Source organism: Pithys albifrons, chromosome 13 (genome assembly GCF_047495875.1).
Source record: "Pithys albifrons albifrons isolate INPA30051 chromosome 13, PitAlb_v1, whole genome shotgun sequence".
NCBI lineage: Eukaryota > Metazoa > Chordata > Aves > Passeriformes > Thamnophilidae > Pithys > Pithys albifrons.
Window position 1 is genome coordinate 1,510,920 of NC_092470.1, and position 13,644 is coordinate 1,524,563.

Sequence of the window (13,644 nt, forward strand, 5' to 3'; positions counted from 1 at the left end):
TCTACAGCATCATAATTTTAATTAGCCTATTCATGCCAACACCTTAATGCATTTCCATAAATGTAACTGAACTAGCCATTATTTTTAAATCCTTTTCTAATCTGGTTAAGTGCATAAAAGCTCTAGACAACACCACTTTTATAAAACACTCTAAAGAAAAAGCTGCAAGATTTAAGGTTAGAAAATTGTTCAGAATGAAGTACTGACCCGAATCCTTTCGGTAAGAGGCCCTTCGGAGTGATGTGCAGGATCCTCCTGTCCCAGCTCGGTGCTTTCGGATGCAGTGACTGAGCTCCCAGGCTTGTGCTCTGCTGCTGGTGAAATGACATTTTCTTTGTCACTGTCACCTCTGCTCTTCAGTGACTCTGCAGCCACAGGAGGTTTTGCTGCCAAGGCCGTGGATCGAGAGCGAACGGGCCTTCCCCGCTGAACTGTCTCCCAGCCCTCCGCATCCTTCCGATCTGCAGTGGGAAAACACACCCATTCTCAGACAGGAAGACTTACAAAGAGAACCATCAGAAACAACTATTTTATTACAGTATTACACAAGCTGTGTGAGAAAAATGTTCTCTTTAAAAATCAATACCAAAAAAATCAATGAAATATTCTCTAGCAAAGCTTTTTACTTCAAGGAGGGCTATTATTTTCACAGACATTGAACAACTCTATTCATGGGACCCATTCTGTTACTGCAAGAAGTGAAGCTACTCAAGCACAACACTGTGGAAAATGGTGTACTGAAGTGTTCCATGCCCATGTTGCAATTCCAGGAGAAGGCAAAGCACAACAAAGCAACTACTGCTCTTCTTTGTAGCAACAGGAACCTCAGAGGCCTTTTGTGAAAGTGCAAGTACAGACATAACTGCACAACTCAGTGTGGAGAGCACTGTCCAGAAACGTGGTTTACTATTCTTCCAGTGTTTTCCTCCCTTTTTTTCCATTTGCTTTACTGTGATAACAAAAATATGCTAATCAGTGTCAGTTCTTGGAAAATTTCTTTTCCCAGATTCCACAAAATAGCAAAATACTGCTATAGTGGGACTGCAAACTGAAAGAGAAAATAGAAAAGCAGGTTTTCTTCAATTTACTGTGATTTCTATATGGCTGTTACATAAAACTTGCTGATCAACATTTCTAATATCTAATCTTGGTACATACCTGAAAAGCCTTTAAAGTTACATTTGTCTGCCTGAAGTATCAGGCCTTAGGTGGGACCAATTTCCAGAGTATTAAGGTGAACTCCCTCCTCCTTATGCAACATTCTCATGGCCAGCAATTAACAGCACCACATAATTTCCCATGTGAGTGATTCTCTGAGACCTGAGGGTACAACTCAAGATCACAAAGGATAAGCTCACACCTGGCTATTCACTGAACAAAAAGTCTTGCAAAAAACTTGAGAACTAACTTGTAACTAACAATATTGTCCAATATAATTTTGGCATGAGCCGTTTTTAAAATCATTCACATAAAAGGAAGAGAAGAATAGGAGAGAATACTTTTTCCTGGAGGAGTAGAGACACAAAAGAACTAACACTATGGCCAGTTCTAGAGAGAGAAATAATCTAGAATACAACTTTTATAAAAAAATTTTTTTCTGGGTATTTGTAAAGTTTTTACTAACGAAGATGATCATGTAGCTCAGGCACAAAGATTAGCTTAAACACTAGGGTTGAACATCAGAACTGGTGCAAACAACCTTTAGGTGGACTCCAACTGATGTTCAACAGCAGCAGTAACCAGTAAAATAGAAATGAGTCTAAACCAGAACTAGTGGCACTTTCATGCTTTGTTGCCTTTGGCATCGGGCATTTTATACACATTAAGTGCTCATTTAACTCCTGGGTTCTCTTCACACCTCAGGATAAAACACAGCAGCCTGGCCAAAAGGCTGGTACACATCCTGAGGTACCAGGGAGGTTAACTGCTCTGTACTGAGAATCAGCTTTGCTGAGCAGCTCACAAACCAGCTGTCTGACACACCTATGTAACTGTCCACAAACATAAAAACTGACGCAAAAAGATAATGCAACTCGAAGCTTTACTAAACTGTTTTCCTCTAGAGGAATGGCTGTGTATTTTAAACAAAACTCCCAAACTCTGGGTGAATGACCACAGCCAATCCCTTCGATTACTGCTGGAACCAGAGCCAGGACACACCTGCCCAGGGCCAGGACACACCTGCCCAGGGCCAGGCCAGGACACACCTGCCCAGGGCCAGGACACACCTGCCCAGAGCCAGGCCAGGACACACCTGCCCAGAGCCAGGACACACCTGCCCAGAGCCAGGCCAAGACACACCTGCCCAGAGCCAGGACACACCTGTCCAGGGCCAGGCCAGGACACACCTGCCCAGAGCCAGTACACACCTGTCCAGGGCCAGGCCAGGACACACCTGCCCAGAGCCAGGACACACCTGTCCAGGGCCAGGCCAGGACACACCTGCAAAGAGCCAGGCCAGAACACACCTACCCAGAGCCAGGACACACCTGTCCAGAGCCAGGACACACCTGCCCAGACCCAGGCCAGGACACACCTGCCCAGGGCCTAACTGTGCTCCTCCCCTGTGTGCACTCCCACACATTGCAGTGTGCCCCACTGGCTAAGAGGGGAATGGAAGTCAAAAAGATACCAATTCTACCTTTTGCTTTACTACAGACTTCCCATTTGACCCTTGTAAGTGACTTTGGCTTTATTTTCATTTCGTCTCCATACAGACAAAATCTAATTCTCTACAGGACCTAGTGATGGAAACATGTTCTTGTCCTCTCAGAAACAATGTTATCTCCAACAACAGTCCAGAGAAGAGCCGTTCATTTCATAGAATCACAGAATGGATTGGGTTGGAAAAGACCTCTGAGATCATCAAGTCCAACCCTTGGTCCAACTCCAGTCCCTTTACCAGATCATGGCACTCAGTGCCACGGCCAAGCTCAGTTGAAAAACCTCCAGGGATGGGGAATCCACCCCCTCTCTGGGCAGCCCATTCCAATGCCTGAGCACTCTCTCTGCAAAGAATTGTTTTCTGATACAGAATTTCCACAACAACCACAGACAGACCTACTGCAAAAAGTCCCAGCAGTGCCCCTCTGGGACAGGCACTGCCCAGCCCTGTGGGTACCACAGCTCCTGCCCCACGGTTCACCCCCCATGGCTCCCACCCCACAGCTCCTGCCCCACGGCTCATTCCCCCATGGCTCCCACCCCACAGCTCCTGCCCCACGGCTCACCCCCCCATGGCTCCCACCCCACAGCTCCTGCCCCACGGCTCATTCCCCCATGGCTCCCACCCCACAGCTCCTGCCCCACGGCTCATTCCCCCATGGCTCCCACCCCACAGCTCCTGCCCCACGGCTCATTCCCCCATGGCTCCCACCCCACAGCTCCTGCCCCACGGCTCACCCCCCTTGGCTCCCACCCCACGGCTCACCCCCCATGGCTCCCACCCCATGGCTCCTGCCCCACGGCTCATCCCCCATGGCTCCCACCCCACAGCTCCTGCCCCACGGCTCCCCCCACCTTGGCTCACCCCACGGCTCCCCTCCCACAGCTCCCACCCCACGCCCCCCCCCCCCCCCCCGGCTCACACCTCATGGCTCCCCCTCAACAACTGCCCCCCCCCCCCGGCTCCCCTCCCACCCCACGGCTCCTGCCCCACAGCTCCCACCCCAAGGGTGTCAGGAACCCACAGGGCCACAGAGACACTGCTGTATAAAGCTTAGGAAAAAATGTAGCCAAGAAAGTTCCCTGGCCAGTGATACACAGACAGCAGAGAGATTGTCCAGAAGAACTGCTAAGGCAAACCAACAAATGGCCACTGCTTTACTGCAGCAGCTTTTGGATTGCAACTCCTTTTCTTTGTGATTTGCAAAACAAGTTATTGAAACACTTCATTTCTACTTGTTCTGAAAACTGGAGTCAGCTCCTGCCTAAAGGCATCTCCTCTACATTATCAGTAACTACTACCCAAAGAGAATTTTACTAATATATAAATAAGATATATTAATCATATGTATCTCTTAATAATTGTACAAATATCTTCTATTATCTTTTACTAATATCTATTGAAGTTAATTCTACCAAAAAAGAATATTCTTGCCTGTCTTGCCCAGTTGATTCTTTGTCTCACGGCACATTTCTTGGTGGTCTAAAATGACAGAATTAATCAGAATAAATTACTTAGAGCATAGCAAAGCCATAACCACACTTGCTAAAGTAGGAATGAATCTTTCTGTAAAAGCCATGCATGGCCATTTTTATTTGCATTTTATTTGCATTTGTTCACTGTCAGATCCATAACTATTACTCAAGACTCAAGCAGACATTTTAGCATCTCAGAAATACTGAGAATATTCTTTTGAAAGAATGTTGTTTGGTAAGTTCTTTAAATAGAAAGTAGTTTTTAATGCAAACATGTATTCAGACTCCTGAACTATCTGGAATCAGTTTAACAGTATGATGCCATCTAACAATCAGCTGTGCACTTGTTCCTGTTCACTCACCCATCACTTTGGTATTCTGTCACTTCCAGGCTGTTTTTAATGAAGAGTTTGCAAATACATTTATGAATAAATATACTTACTGACATTAGATCACATCTAATCTGAAGCAAAGTTAATACTCAGGAGGGCACCAATCTTCCTCCATCTTTTACCCCTAAGTCTGGAATTCCTACAGCCCAGCAGCCATCTCCACAGGCTAAGTATCACATGCTGGATCTGATCACTCCCAGAGTTTTGTTAATGAATAATTCATTTGACTACCTGGATCATTCTCTAGTTTCATGTGATCTTGCCTGTCCCTGCCTGCCCTGGAGTGACACAAAGTGACAGCCCATCTGTTATCCCGCAGCCACCAGGGCCTTCCCATCTGGAAGCTGCTCCATCTGGAAGCAGCAGCCAAGGAGCCTCACAGGAAACATCAGGAGCAGAAATCCAGGCACCTCTGGGCACACTCTGGGAGTTTTACCTCAGGACATGTATGGCCATTCTAAAAACTCACTTGCAAGTAACATCCCACCCAAACCTATTCCACCTTTCCTGGCCATTACTAAACTTCAGCCCCAATTGTTTTAAAATCTAAAGTATCTGAGAAGCACTTTGAAAACCACCATTACCTGAGAATCTGGAAGCAAACCCAGAAACATGAAGTCACACAAAACACAGTTACAGGGCAGAAGATGTGAAAACCAGAACGATAAAATAAGGTTTTGAGAAAAGAGGAAATTTAGTGGTGCAAGCAATGGCAAAGAGATGGTGAATTAATAGGCAAGACTTTAATTAGAGAAGTCAATTGCCAGATTAATATAATGGTCACTTAATAATGGAAGTGGAGGGGAGAACATAAAAAAAGATCAATCTTAAAATTTTCAACATAAACTGTGCTTAGGAATTTGGCAGCCCAGTCAGAAACACTCTGCCCCTTGTCTGTGCTGCCACTCCTGCCACTTGTCCTCAACGTGCAGAGGGCACAGATGCTCCCACAGGATCAGGGGGGCACATCTGAGCCCAAATCACAAATACATTTCAACTGTGGCAACAGAAAAGAACATTCAGTATTTCTGAGGAGTTCACATGTTCTGGATTGTCCTGAGTTCTGTACAAACAATAAACAATTCCAATTGTAAGCACCTATTTCCATTCTTAATACACCCTCTGAAATTGTGTAACCTATCTCACCAGGGCACCAGGGAATTCATGACCAGAAACTGGTCAGACAGTAAGAAAAGACTATGTTTATATTATAAAAAAACACTCAAGCATGAAATAATTTTTTTAATTCATTAACATATTGCGGGTAACAGTAAGTTTAATGAGGGAAATAAGATGATTCAACCTCATTTAATGATGCATCCAGAAAGGAAAGATTAAAGAACTATCTGGAAAAATCATGCATTTTCTCACTCCCTAAGGACTTATTTAGTTAAATTTGGAAATTGCATCAACCATGAAACAGATAGGGCATCACACCACTCATCCACATCACAAACCCACTGTGAGACCCAATGATAATGCTGTTGAAAATCACTGGAAAAAAAGTGTTTCAGGGAGATCCTGCAGCTGTCAGCCCCAGCTGGCCTTTGGGTGGGCAAGAGAGCATTGCAGGGGGCAGGGGGACCCTCCATCCCCCCAGAAGCACATGCAGCAACCAGCTGGGAGTGCATTAGCTGGAGAGGGGGCAGAGCAGAGGACACAGGAGCCCCACAGCTGCTGCAGTAATGCATGTGAAGAGCCCCTGGGGCTCCCTTTGTTGTTGGTGTCACAGATCTCCTTGTGCTCCAATCACTGAGCATAACTGGATTTTACCAAAGTGGCTTTTGCTTCCACACAAAGCATTACATGCTCCTATGGAGAACTCGATTTGTTAAAAACATTAAAATTCAGACATGAGAAAATCACTGAAATTCTCCAACATTCACTGTCAGCTATTAGACATTCTCAAGAACACACTAAGCTTTTAGCAGGAATGACTGCTATTTCTTACAGTGAAATGTTTCAAGTCTGGATTGATTAGTACATTTGATTTGGAGATGACTGAACACTGTAAAGCAGTACCACAGGACCCAAGTGGTGTCACCTTTTGAAGCTCAGCTGCAGGGAACAGCCAATACAAGACTCTCCAGCCCTCTGAAAGCCTGAAACTAATGTAAGGATAAGGTCTTTTGTTTTCCTTTCAGCTTCTTAAAAATACATTATCCACATGGAAATACAGATCACTTTCATTCCCTGTGTAGCTAATAACATTCTCCATATGCACAAGAGCCCCTAAAAAGGTATTTCAGCAACAGCTTGGAGTCTGTCACTTTAATATGAGCAATAATCACCAGAGAAAGGTTTTGTTATGAATAACTGTAACTACTGACATACACTAAATTGGAATTACACATCAATTATGGAGCTGAAAACTCAGCCAAACAGCTACTGCTCTCTAACCAGCTCAGTGCAACTGCAGAGAGCAAGTTATTCCCTCCTGCAAACAGCACCCCTCGATCCCCATTCAAACCACCACCCTTGGAGCATGGCTTTGATAGTTCTGCTCTACCCATAGGAATCCACAGGCTACTGAACTCACTCCTGTTTCATGGCAAGACACCTGGACAGCCTATTTTAGTTCCATGAATATGCCACGACTCTGCAAGGCACTATATGTGACCCCTCAACTACGAGCTTGAACTATCTTGAATTAATACATCCTCTTCCTGTAATTTTTCTTGAAAATTGAAAAAATAATCTCTTTTTATTTTCTTTCAGAATATCCATTTCTACATCCTGCTTGCTGGTTTGCAGAAAGTCATCTGGGATCACACATGAAAAAAATAAATAAAAAATGCATCTCTGAAGACAATCTCAGGGTTCCAGAGTGTGCAAAGAAACCAAACAGCAGATTTCTATGTCTGCAACTAAACAAATCTCTTCTAGAACAAAAGACGCCCAATCAAGCATTCTCCAAGGAGAATCTTTAGAGAAACAATTCAAAACTAAATGTGGCAACTCTTGTCTTCAAGGGAATAAACATCAATTGTTACTTCAGCACAGTTCTAATAACATGTTCTCCCAGGGCACATGAACTCTGTTGAGCTCTGTACAGATTCCTGGACATGCAGAATTATTTATATTGTTAAACTATCCCAAATTGCAGTCAGTTGCATTGTCCACTTGTAGCCAAAGAACTTTTGTGTTTCTGGGTGTTATAAGCTGGTATTTTAACAGATCAAATTCTAGTTAGTGAAAATACAGTGCAATGTTACCCACACATGAAAACATAATTTTGTCTCAGACTGAACTATTACAACATCAGGTGGGATTAATCTTTTACCTCAATATTTAACTTCAATGTTCTATTTTGCAAAACTAGATTTAATTTTGCTTTGAACAAAGGTCATCCCATTCTGACCGAACTCCACCCCCACAGTTTGTGACAAGAACTGAAGCCACGTGGAGGGACTTGCCGTTTCTGCGCAGTGCCCGCTGTGCCGCAGGTGCCAGGCAGGTCTGCGCCGTCGCCAGCTCGGCAGGGGCAGCTTTGGTTCCATGGTTGGCTTTCACCTTATCGGCCCAGCTCACCCCAGCAGCAGCCAGGCGTGGAGCAGAAATGGTCACTGCAGGGTTCCTGCAGGAAAGTCACAGCTCTGGTTAGTGTGGGATCAAAGAACAGGATGGTTGGTTAGAGGACTCCAGAGCCTGCCAGAGACACCAGAACGGTGCCGTCCACGAGGACTCCTCCCTTGGCAAACCCTCCAGGCTGCAGCAACTTACACTGAAAAGCTGTTGTAACTCACTCAACAAATCTCTGCTTTTAATAACCAAGATGAAATTTAACCTTTGTGACACTGATTTCTGAAGGAATTCAATGTTTTGGAAACCAAAGCATCGTCTCATATCGTATTCTACACACTGAGTCTTGAAAAATACTCTTGTCATTTTAAGCTTGTTGTTTGATCATTTAATATTCCTAGTTCCTTTTCATAAAAAACAATAAACAAAATTTTCCTACTCATCTTCTGTGTACATGACTTTATCATACCCTTTTTGTTCTGTTCTCCAAATTTTTGCATCAATACTGTTGGATACTTCTGATTGTTCCTGTTTCCAGTTTCTGTACTTTTCCTACTTTTTTGTACTGCTTTTGGGAAGAGATGAAGATAATCACATGTAGGAGTCACTCACTATGAATTTCTACAGTGGTACATCACCACCTTGTCTTCTGTCCCCTATTCCTTTTCTAATAATTCCTAGCATTCTGTCAAAAATTTCTATAGTTCCAAGGATATATAAACCTTAATTTTCTATCCTATTTTCTCTCTCACACACAATACTGTAGTTGTCTGGGGCTCCCTTGCTTTGAGACACACAAGCAGACTAAGACAGAAGAAAAAGTCAGCAAGTGTGAAGGACAGAACATTCATCTTGTTCTTCACTGCTCTGACACTCCTAGTTGCTCATGGTTCACCCTGGGATGGTGAAAAACAGCTCCAGCAAGAGCAGCAATGTGCAATTCCATCTACAAAAGGCTCAGCTGAAAGGCAGCATTCTGCCTTTCACCCCTCGCAGGTGCTGCCAGGGAGGTGTCAGTGCAAACCCTGACACAGGGACTGACACCACTGCTCCCATTTTCCCACCACACTCTGTAGTACTTTTGTAGAAATATCTGACATGCAAAATTGAAGTGAGCTCAACACTCAGAGGTTCTGACCAAAGAGTGCAGTGTTAGCTCTGTGCTGAAGACACTGCCATCAGTTATGGACAGAGCAGTGTGTGCCCCAGATCCCAACAAACCTGAGGGAACTAAAACACCCCTGAGAAAGATTTCAATGGGACACACACGTGCTCTCCACACTGGGACAGCATCAGACAGTGCTGCTTTAAATTTGTGCACATTTTTATTGAACTGCTTTCAGACACTTTCCTTTTAACAAGTAAAAGATGCTCCATTGGAGTATATAACATGCCCCACACTTTAACTAGTACCAGTTTTGCCATTCATCAGAATCATCCTAATCTCACTTTACACTCACTCTTTCTGACCTTCTGCCATTCACATTGCACACCCTGGCAATTCTAAAATGCCAATTACAGACATTTGGACCTTTGTTTTGTAGAGGGAAGAGAGTACTAAACAGATAACATGAAATACACTAATAGCATTTTATCTTCAGATCTTTGGAATGACCAGTAACTAAATATATACCAAAATAAGGCAAAAATGAAGTCCTTCACAGCATTTGCCTTTACAGACCATGGGCTTTTCTTTTATGAATTCCAATAACTACTTATATGGTTTAGTAAACAGCAAAATAATGCATTAGTTACTACAGAAAAACAGTGTATTCATGAACTCTGCTTCAAATGAAACTCCATTTTAGCTTCAATAAACTTATTAGCTGGTTTCATACCCAAAATTTAAACTCCTTCGAGCATTTGATGTCACACTAATTCGATCTGTTGATGGACTTGGGATCACGTGGCGTCCTGGAGACATTTTCTTTACTTCCCAGGCTAGTGAAGTAGGTCTGCAAATTCAGGGAAAAAAGTTTAAAAATACAAATTACAGTAATTATTCCTCTACCACCCTAAGGCAAAACCAGCACCACCACATGCTACAAAGTATTAATGAGTCCTGGTGAATTTAACCATTCATCTCACCTTACCAATTGTTGCTTCACCAACTCCAAACTGTATCAGCCAGACCCATATCAAAAATAATGCAGCCTCTCCAGACTACAATGCTTATTTCAAGTGTCATTGTGGAACTGAAAATCAAACCAACCATTTCAAAGGAAAGGATCAGGGCAGGACTGGAAACATCCTCAAGTTCCAGTGACAGGGCACATAAATGTCCTCACACCAACTTGTCCTAAAGGAAACTGGTTCCATTTCCTGAATCTCTGCTACAAAATGAAGTTTACTGTGAAATTTACTCTCTAGAGAGATTTAAAAAAAAAATTAAAAATTACCTGCTCTGAGCATCAGCTTTTTCCAGCTTCTCCTGTAGCTGTATCCAGTCAATCAATGCCTTGAAGTCCCTCACATAATTATCCAGCATCATCAGGACTTCCTGAAAAGCAACCATTACATCAATCTTTGTGTTTAATACACAATCACCCACCCTCATAAAGGAACTGGAAAGAAAGGAGGAAATTTACTACTCTGTAGCTTTCTCATTAAAAATAAACCCAAGAAAATCCCTGGAAACAAGAAAGCCCAGATCCTGGCAACTGTTTCATGATTTATTCTCTTTTCTTGGTCAGGGTTATCCTTTAAAATATGCTGGACATACACCATCAAATGGGCAAAACTGTCTGTAAAACCTGACAGACCCCTGGAAGACTAAAAATGTCACAATTAATCTGTTTGTCAAGTAAAAGTACACAAAACTACACAAAGGCAACTCCATCAGAACCTGTGTCAGATTAAACACACACTGTCAGGAATGATGTGGCTGTGTTGGAAGTTAATTCAAAATACTGGAAAATCTTGATTAAGTAGTTTGATTCTAGAACTACACATTGGTCCTTAACAAATAAAATTAAGTGTTACAAGAAAACACAAAATTAACTTCACACTACACCAGGAAGAAATTCACAGGTAAAATAACAGTGGCTGAATAGTAGGGAACAAACACTTGTTTCTGATAAAAATATCCTTAACTTTGAGGAATTATTGACTGTACCTACTGATTTCCAGTTTGCTCAAATGTGGTACCTATAGCAAAGTCAGATTACACACAGAAACAATGAAAATTCCAAGGTGAGTTGGGATCCTGCTGCTTTTACTCAGACAACAGCACCATTTCTTCACAGCAAAGCAGAGCCAAACACAGCAGGACTGAACTCTCAGTTTTGTTCCCTGAGCAAACTACAGTTCCCCACGGCCACTGGTGAGGAAAGGAGCAGCTCCTTACCACGGAGGAGGTGGTAAATCACCTCCATTCCACACAGAAGCTCAAAAACCATTGACTGAATGTGACAAGACACACAGACATAAGGCACCTCCTTGGCAGAGCTGCTGATCCCCAACAAAGCACATTTATGCCTTTCTGAGAGATGGTTTGAGCTCCTGTCAGTCAGAAAGAGCAGTTTTCATAACTACCCTCTCCAAGACAAATGTATCCTGTGCTCTGTGATGACAACATGCTGAAAATAAGAAAACCCCATGACTGAAGATTGAATTCTATGAAAGTTTCATGAGCTTCACATGCAAAATGGAAAGTACAGACATAATTTTATGGTACAATGACCAAGTGCTGCAGTTTTACAAACTCTCCACTCTGTCGACGTCATTCCTGCTGTTATTAAGAGGCATTTTCTGCTCAAAGCAAATAATTACTTAGAAACATTTTGGAAATAATCACAAATTAAAAGGTACTGGTTCTTGAGTGTAGCTGCAAATTTCATCAGTAAAACTTTTGACACTGAAAACAGTAAATACTCTACTACAGTCCAGGTAACTAAATGCACCTTTTAGTAACATGCCATGCCATTCATCTTTACTTTTCATTGTCTTTTTAATAGAAAAAGGATCTCTAATAAATGTAAAATGCTTTCTCATATAAAATCATAGGATTAATAATAATTTTGTTTAACCCTAACTTTGAAATTCAGTGTTCACATAAGTATCCTTTTAACTGGTATGTATGACAAATACAGATGCTGGTTGGTGTAAGGAAGAGGCACCAGAAAGTCAGACACGGAAATCAAACAGAATCCCACTGCTGATGTCAAAGGTGCTCTTTGTTTTGACACAGTCCCCTAAAAAGCTAACAGGAATCTTTCTTACAATGCAGTTGGTTTACAGCACCAAAATAATTCTTAAGTAAAGTCTGCTACAAGAAATGAACAAGTGCTTTTGCCAGTTCTTTTTTCAGTTTCACTAATAAAATTTCAGCTTTCTAATCCAATTCATGTCCATTTATGTCAGCCCATACTAAGCTGTGCTGACTGTTACTAACAATAAGAGCATAGAAAGCAAAATTTAATTCTGAATCATTTACTTTTCAAGTCTGCCACTGAGATAGTCTGAGATAGTCGTCACAAAAAACCCCATAAATTAATATGAGTATATTTCTGAAGTTAGCTGGCACAGGAAAAATTGCAATAAATGGCTTAACCTATTTTGAGGAATGTTTAGCTGCACATTATCAGAGCTGATCAGAGCAGCCCATGCAGCTGTAACCCGAGCCGTGGTTTATGAACAAGGGAATACAAACAGGACAAGCAGCTGGAGCGGCCCCACGGCCACTGATGCACATCTTTCTCCCCAAGCCATGAGGGCCGTTCTGTCAGGCAGGATGGAGCAGAACAAAAGTGGCTCTGAGGGCGCCGTCCCAGGCTCACAGATAACCACAGATAGATGTCCAGCTAAAATTACCAATTAGCTCCCCAATCGGCCGCCACGGCTTCGATCGGCCGGTAATTGATGCCGGGCTGGGCCGGCCGGCGCCGGCCCTTTGTGCCCGACACACAATCCGGGCTGTCCCTGCCCCGGGACAGCGGCACACACAGACCCTCTGCTGCTGAGCCACGGCAGAGGGGGCTGACAAAGGGGAACCTTGATGGGGCAGCCACGGCTGCACTGCAGTCACAACAATCTGAAATCTCATTATTTCTCAAGGTCATATCCATCCCATACGACTTTTAAAGAGCCAGTTCAAACTAAGAAAACAATACTGCAAAAAACAACACTTAAAGGAAAATCAGTGGCATAAAACTAAACCCAGCCATGATACAACTCCCATTTCCTTCTCCTCTCGATTCTGTTCAGTAGTTCTGATTGATAGTTCTGCACATCAAAAAGCCCTTTTTGTGTTTTTCCTTCTTTTCTCCAGCTCTCAGTCAAAATTTTGGTTTCTATGTCTTTATTTGAAAGCTGTATTTCTAGTCTCTTCAACTGGGTGATCATATTAATTACTTTGTAATCAACAAAGGTCTCTAAGAGCAGCTATATCAGAATAATCCTCTGCTGCTCAATCAGGATTTGGGTTCTACATAGGCCCATTGTAATCCTTCAAAACCAACATTCACTTTGTTTGGAAACCCCTCAACAGCTTTGAAATGTCTTCTCCATTTATTCTCCCACTCTCAAACAAGGAGGAGGAAACAGGGAGGGTATGGAAGACGAGGATTTAAACGTTACTACAACCCAAAAC

At 42.9% G+C, this 13,644-nt stretch overlaps 1 protein-coding gene across 3 annotated transcripts in view; it reads right to left on the minus strand.

Annotated features, from left to right (window-relative positions):
* Window positions 1-13,644, minus strand: part of SCAPER (S-phase cyclin A associated protein in the ER) — a 162,814-nt gene that overhangs the window by 123,167 nt on the left and 26,003 nt on the right. For all 3 annotated transcript variants that reach the window (XM_071568602.1, XM_071568600.1, XM_071568601.1), the window contains exons 6-9: window positions 10,454-10,554; window positions 9,893-10,009; window positions 7,949-8,109; window positions 208-461 (exon numbers count right to left, since the gene is read on the minus strand). In XM_071568602.1, coding sequence (XP_071424703.1) covers window positions 208-461; window positions 7,949-8,109; window positions 9,893-10,009; window positions 10,454-10,554 — 633 coding nt within the window. The remainder of the gene's footprint in view (window positions 1-207; window positions 462-7,948; window positions 8,110-9,892; window positions 10,010-10,453; window positions 10,555-13,644) is intronic.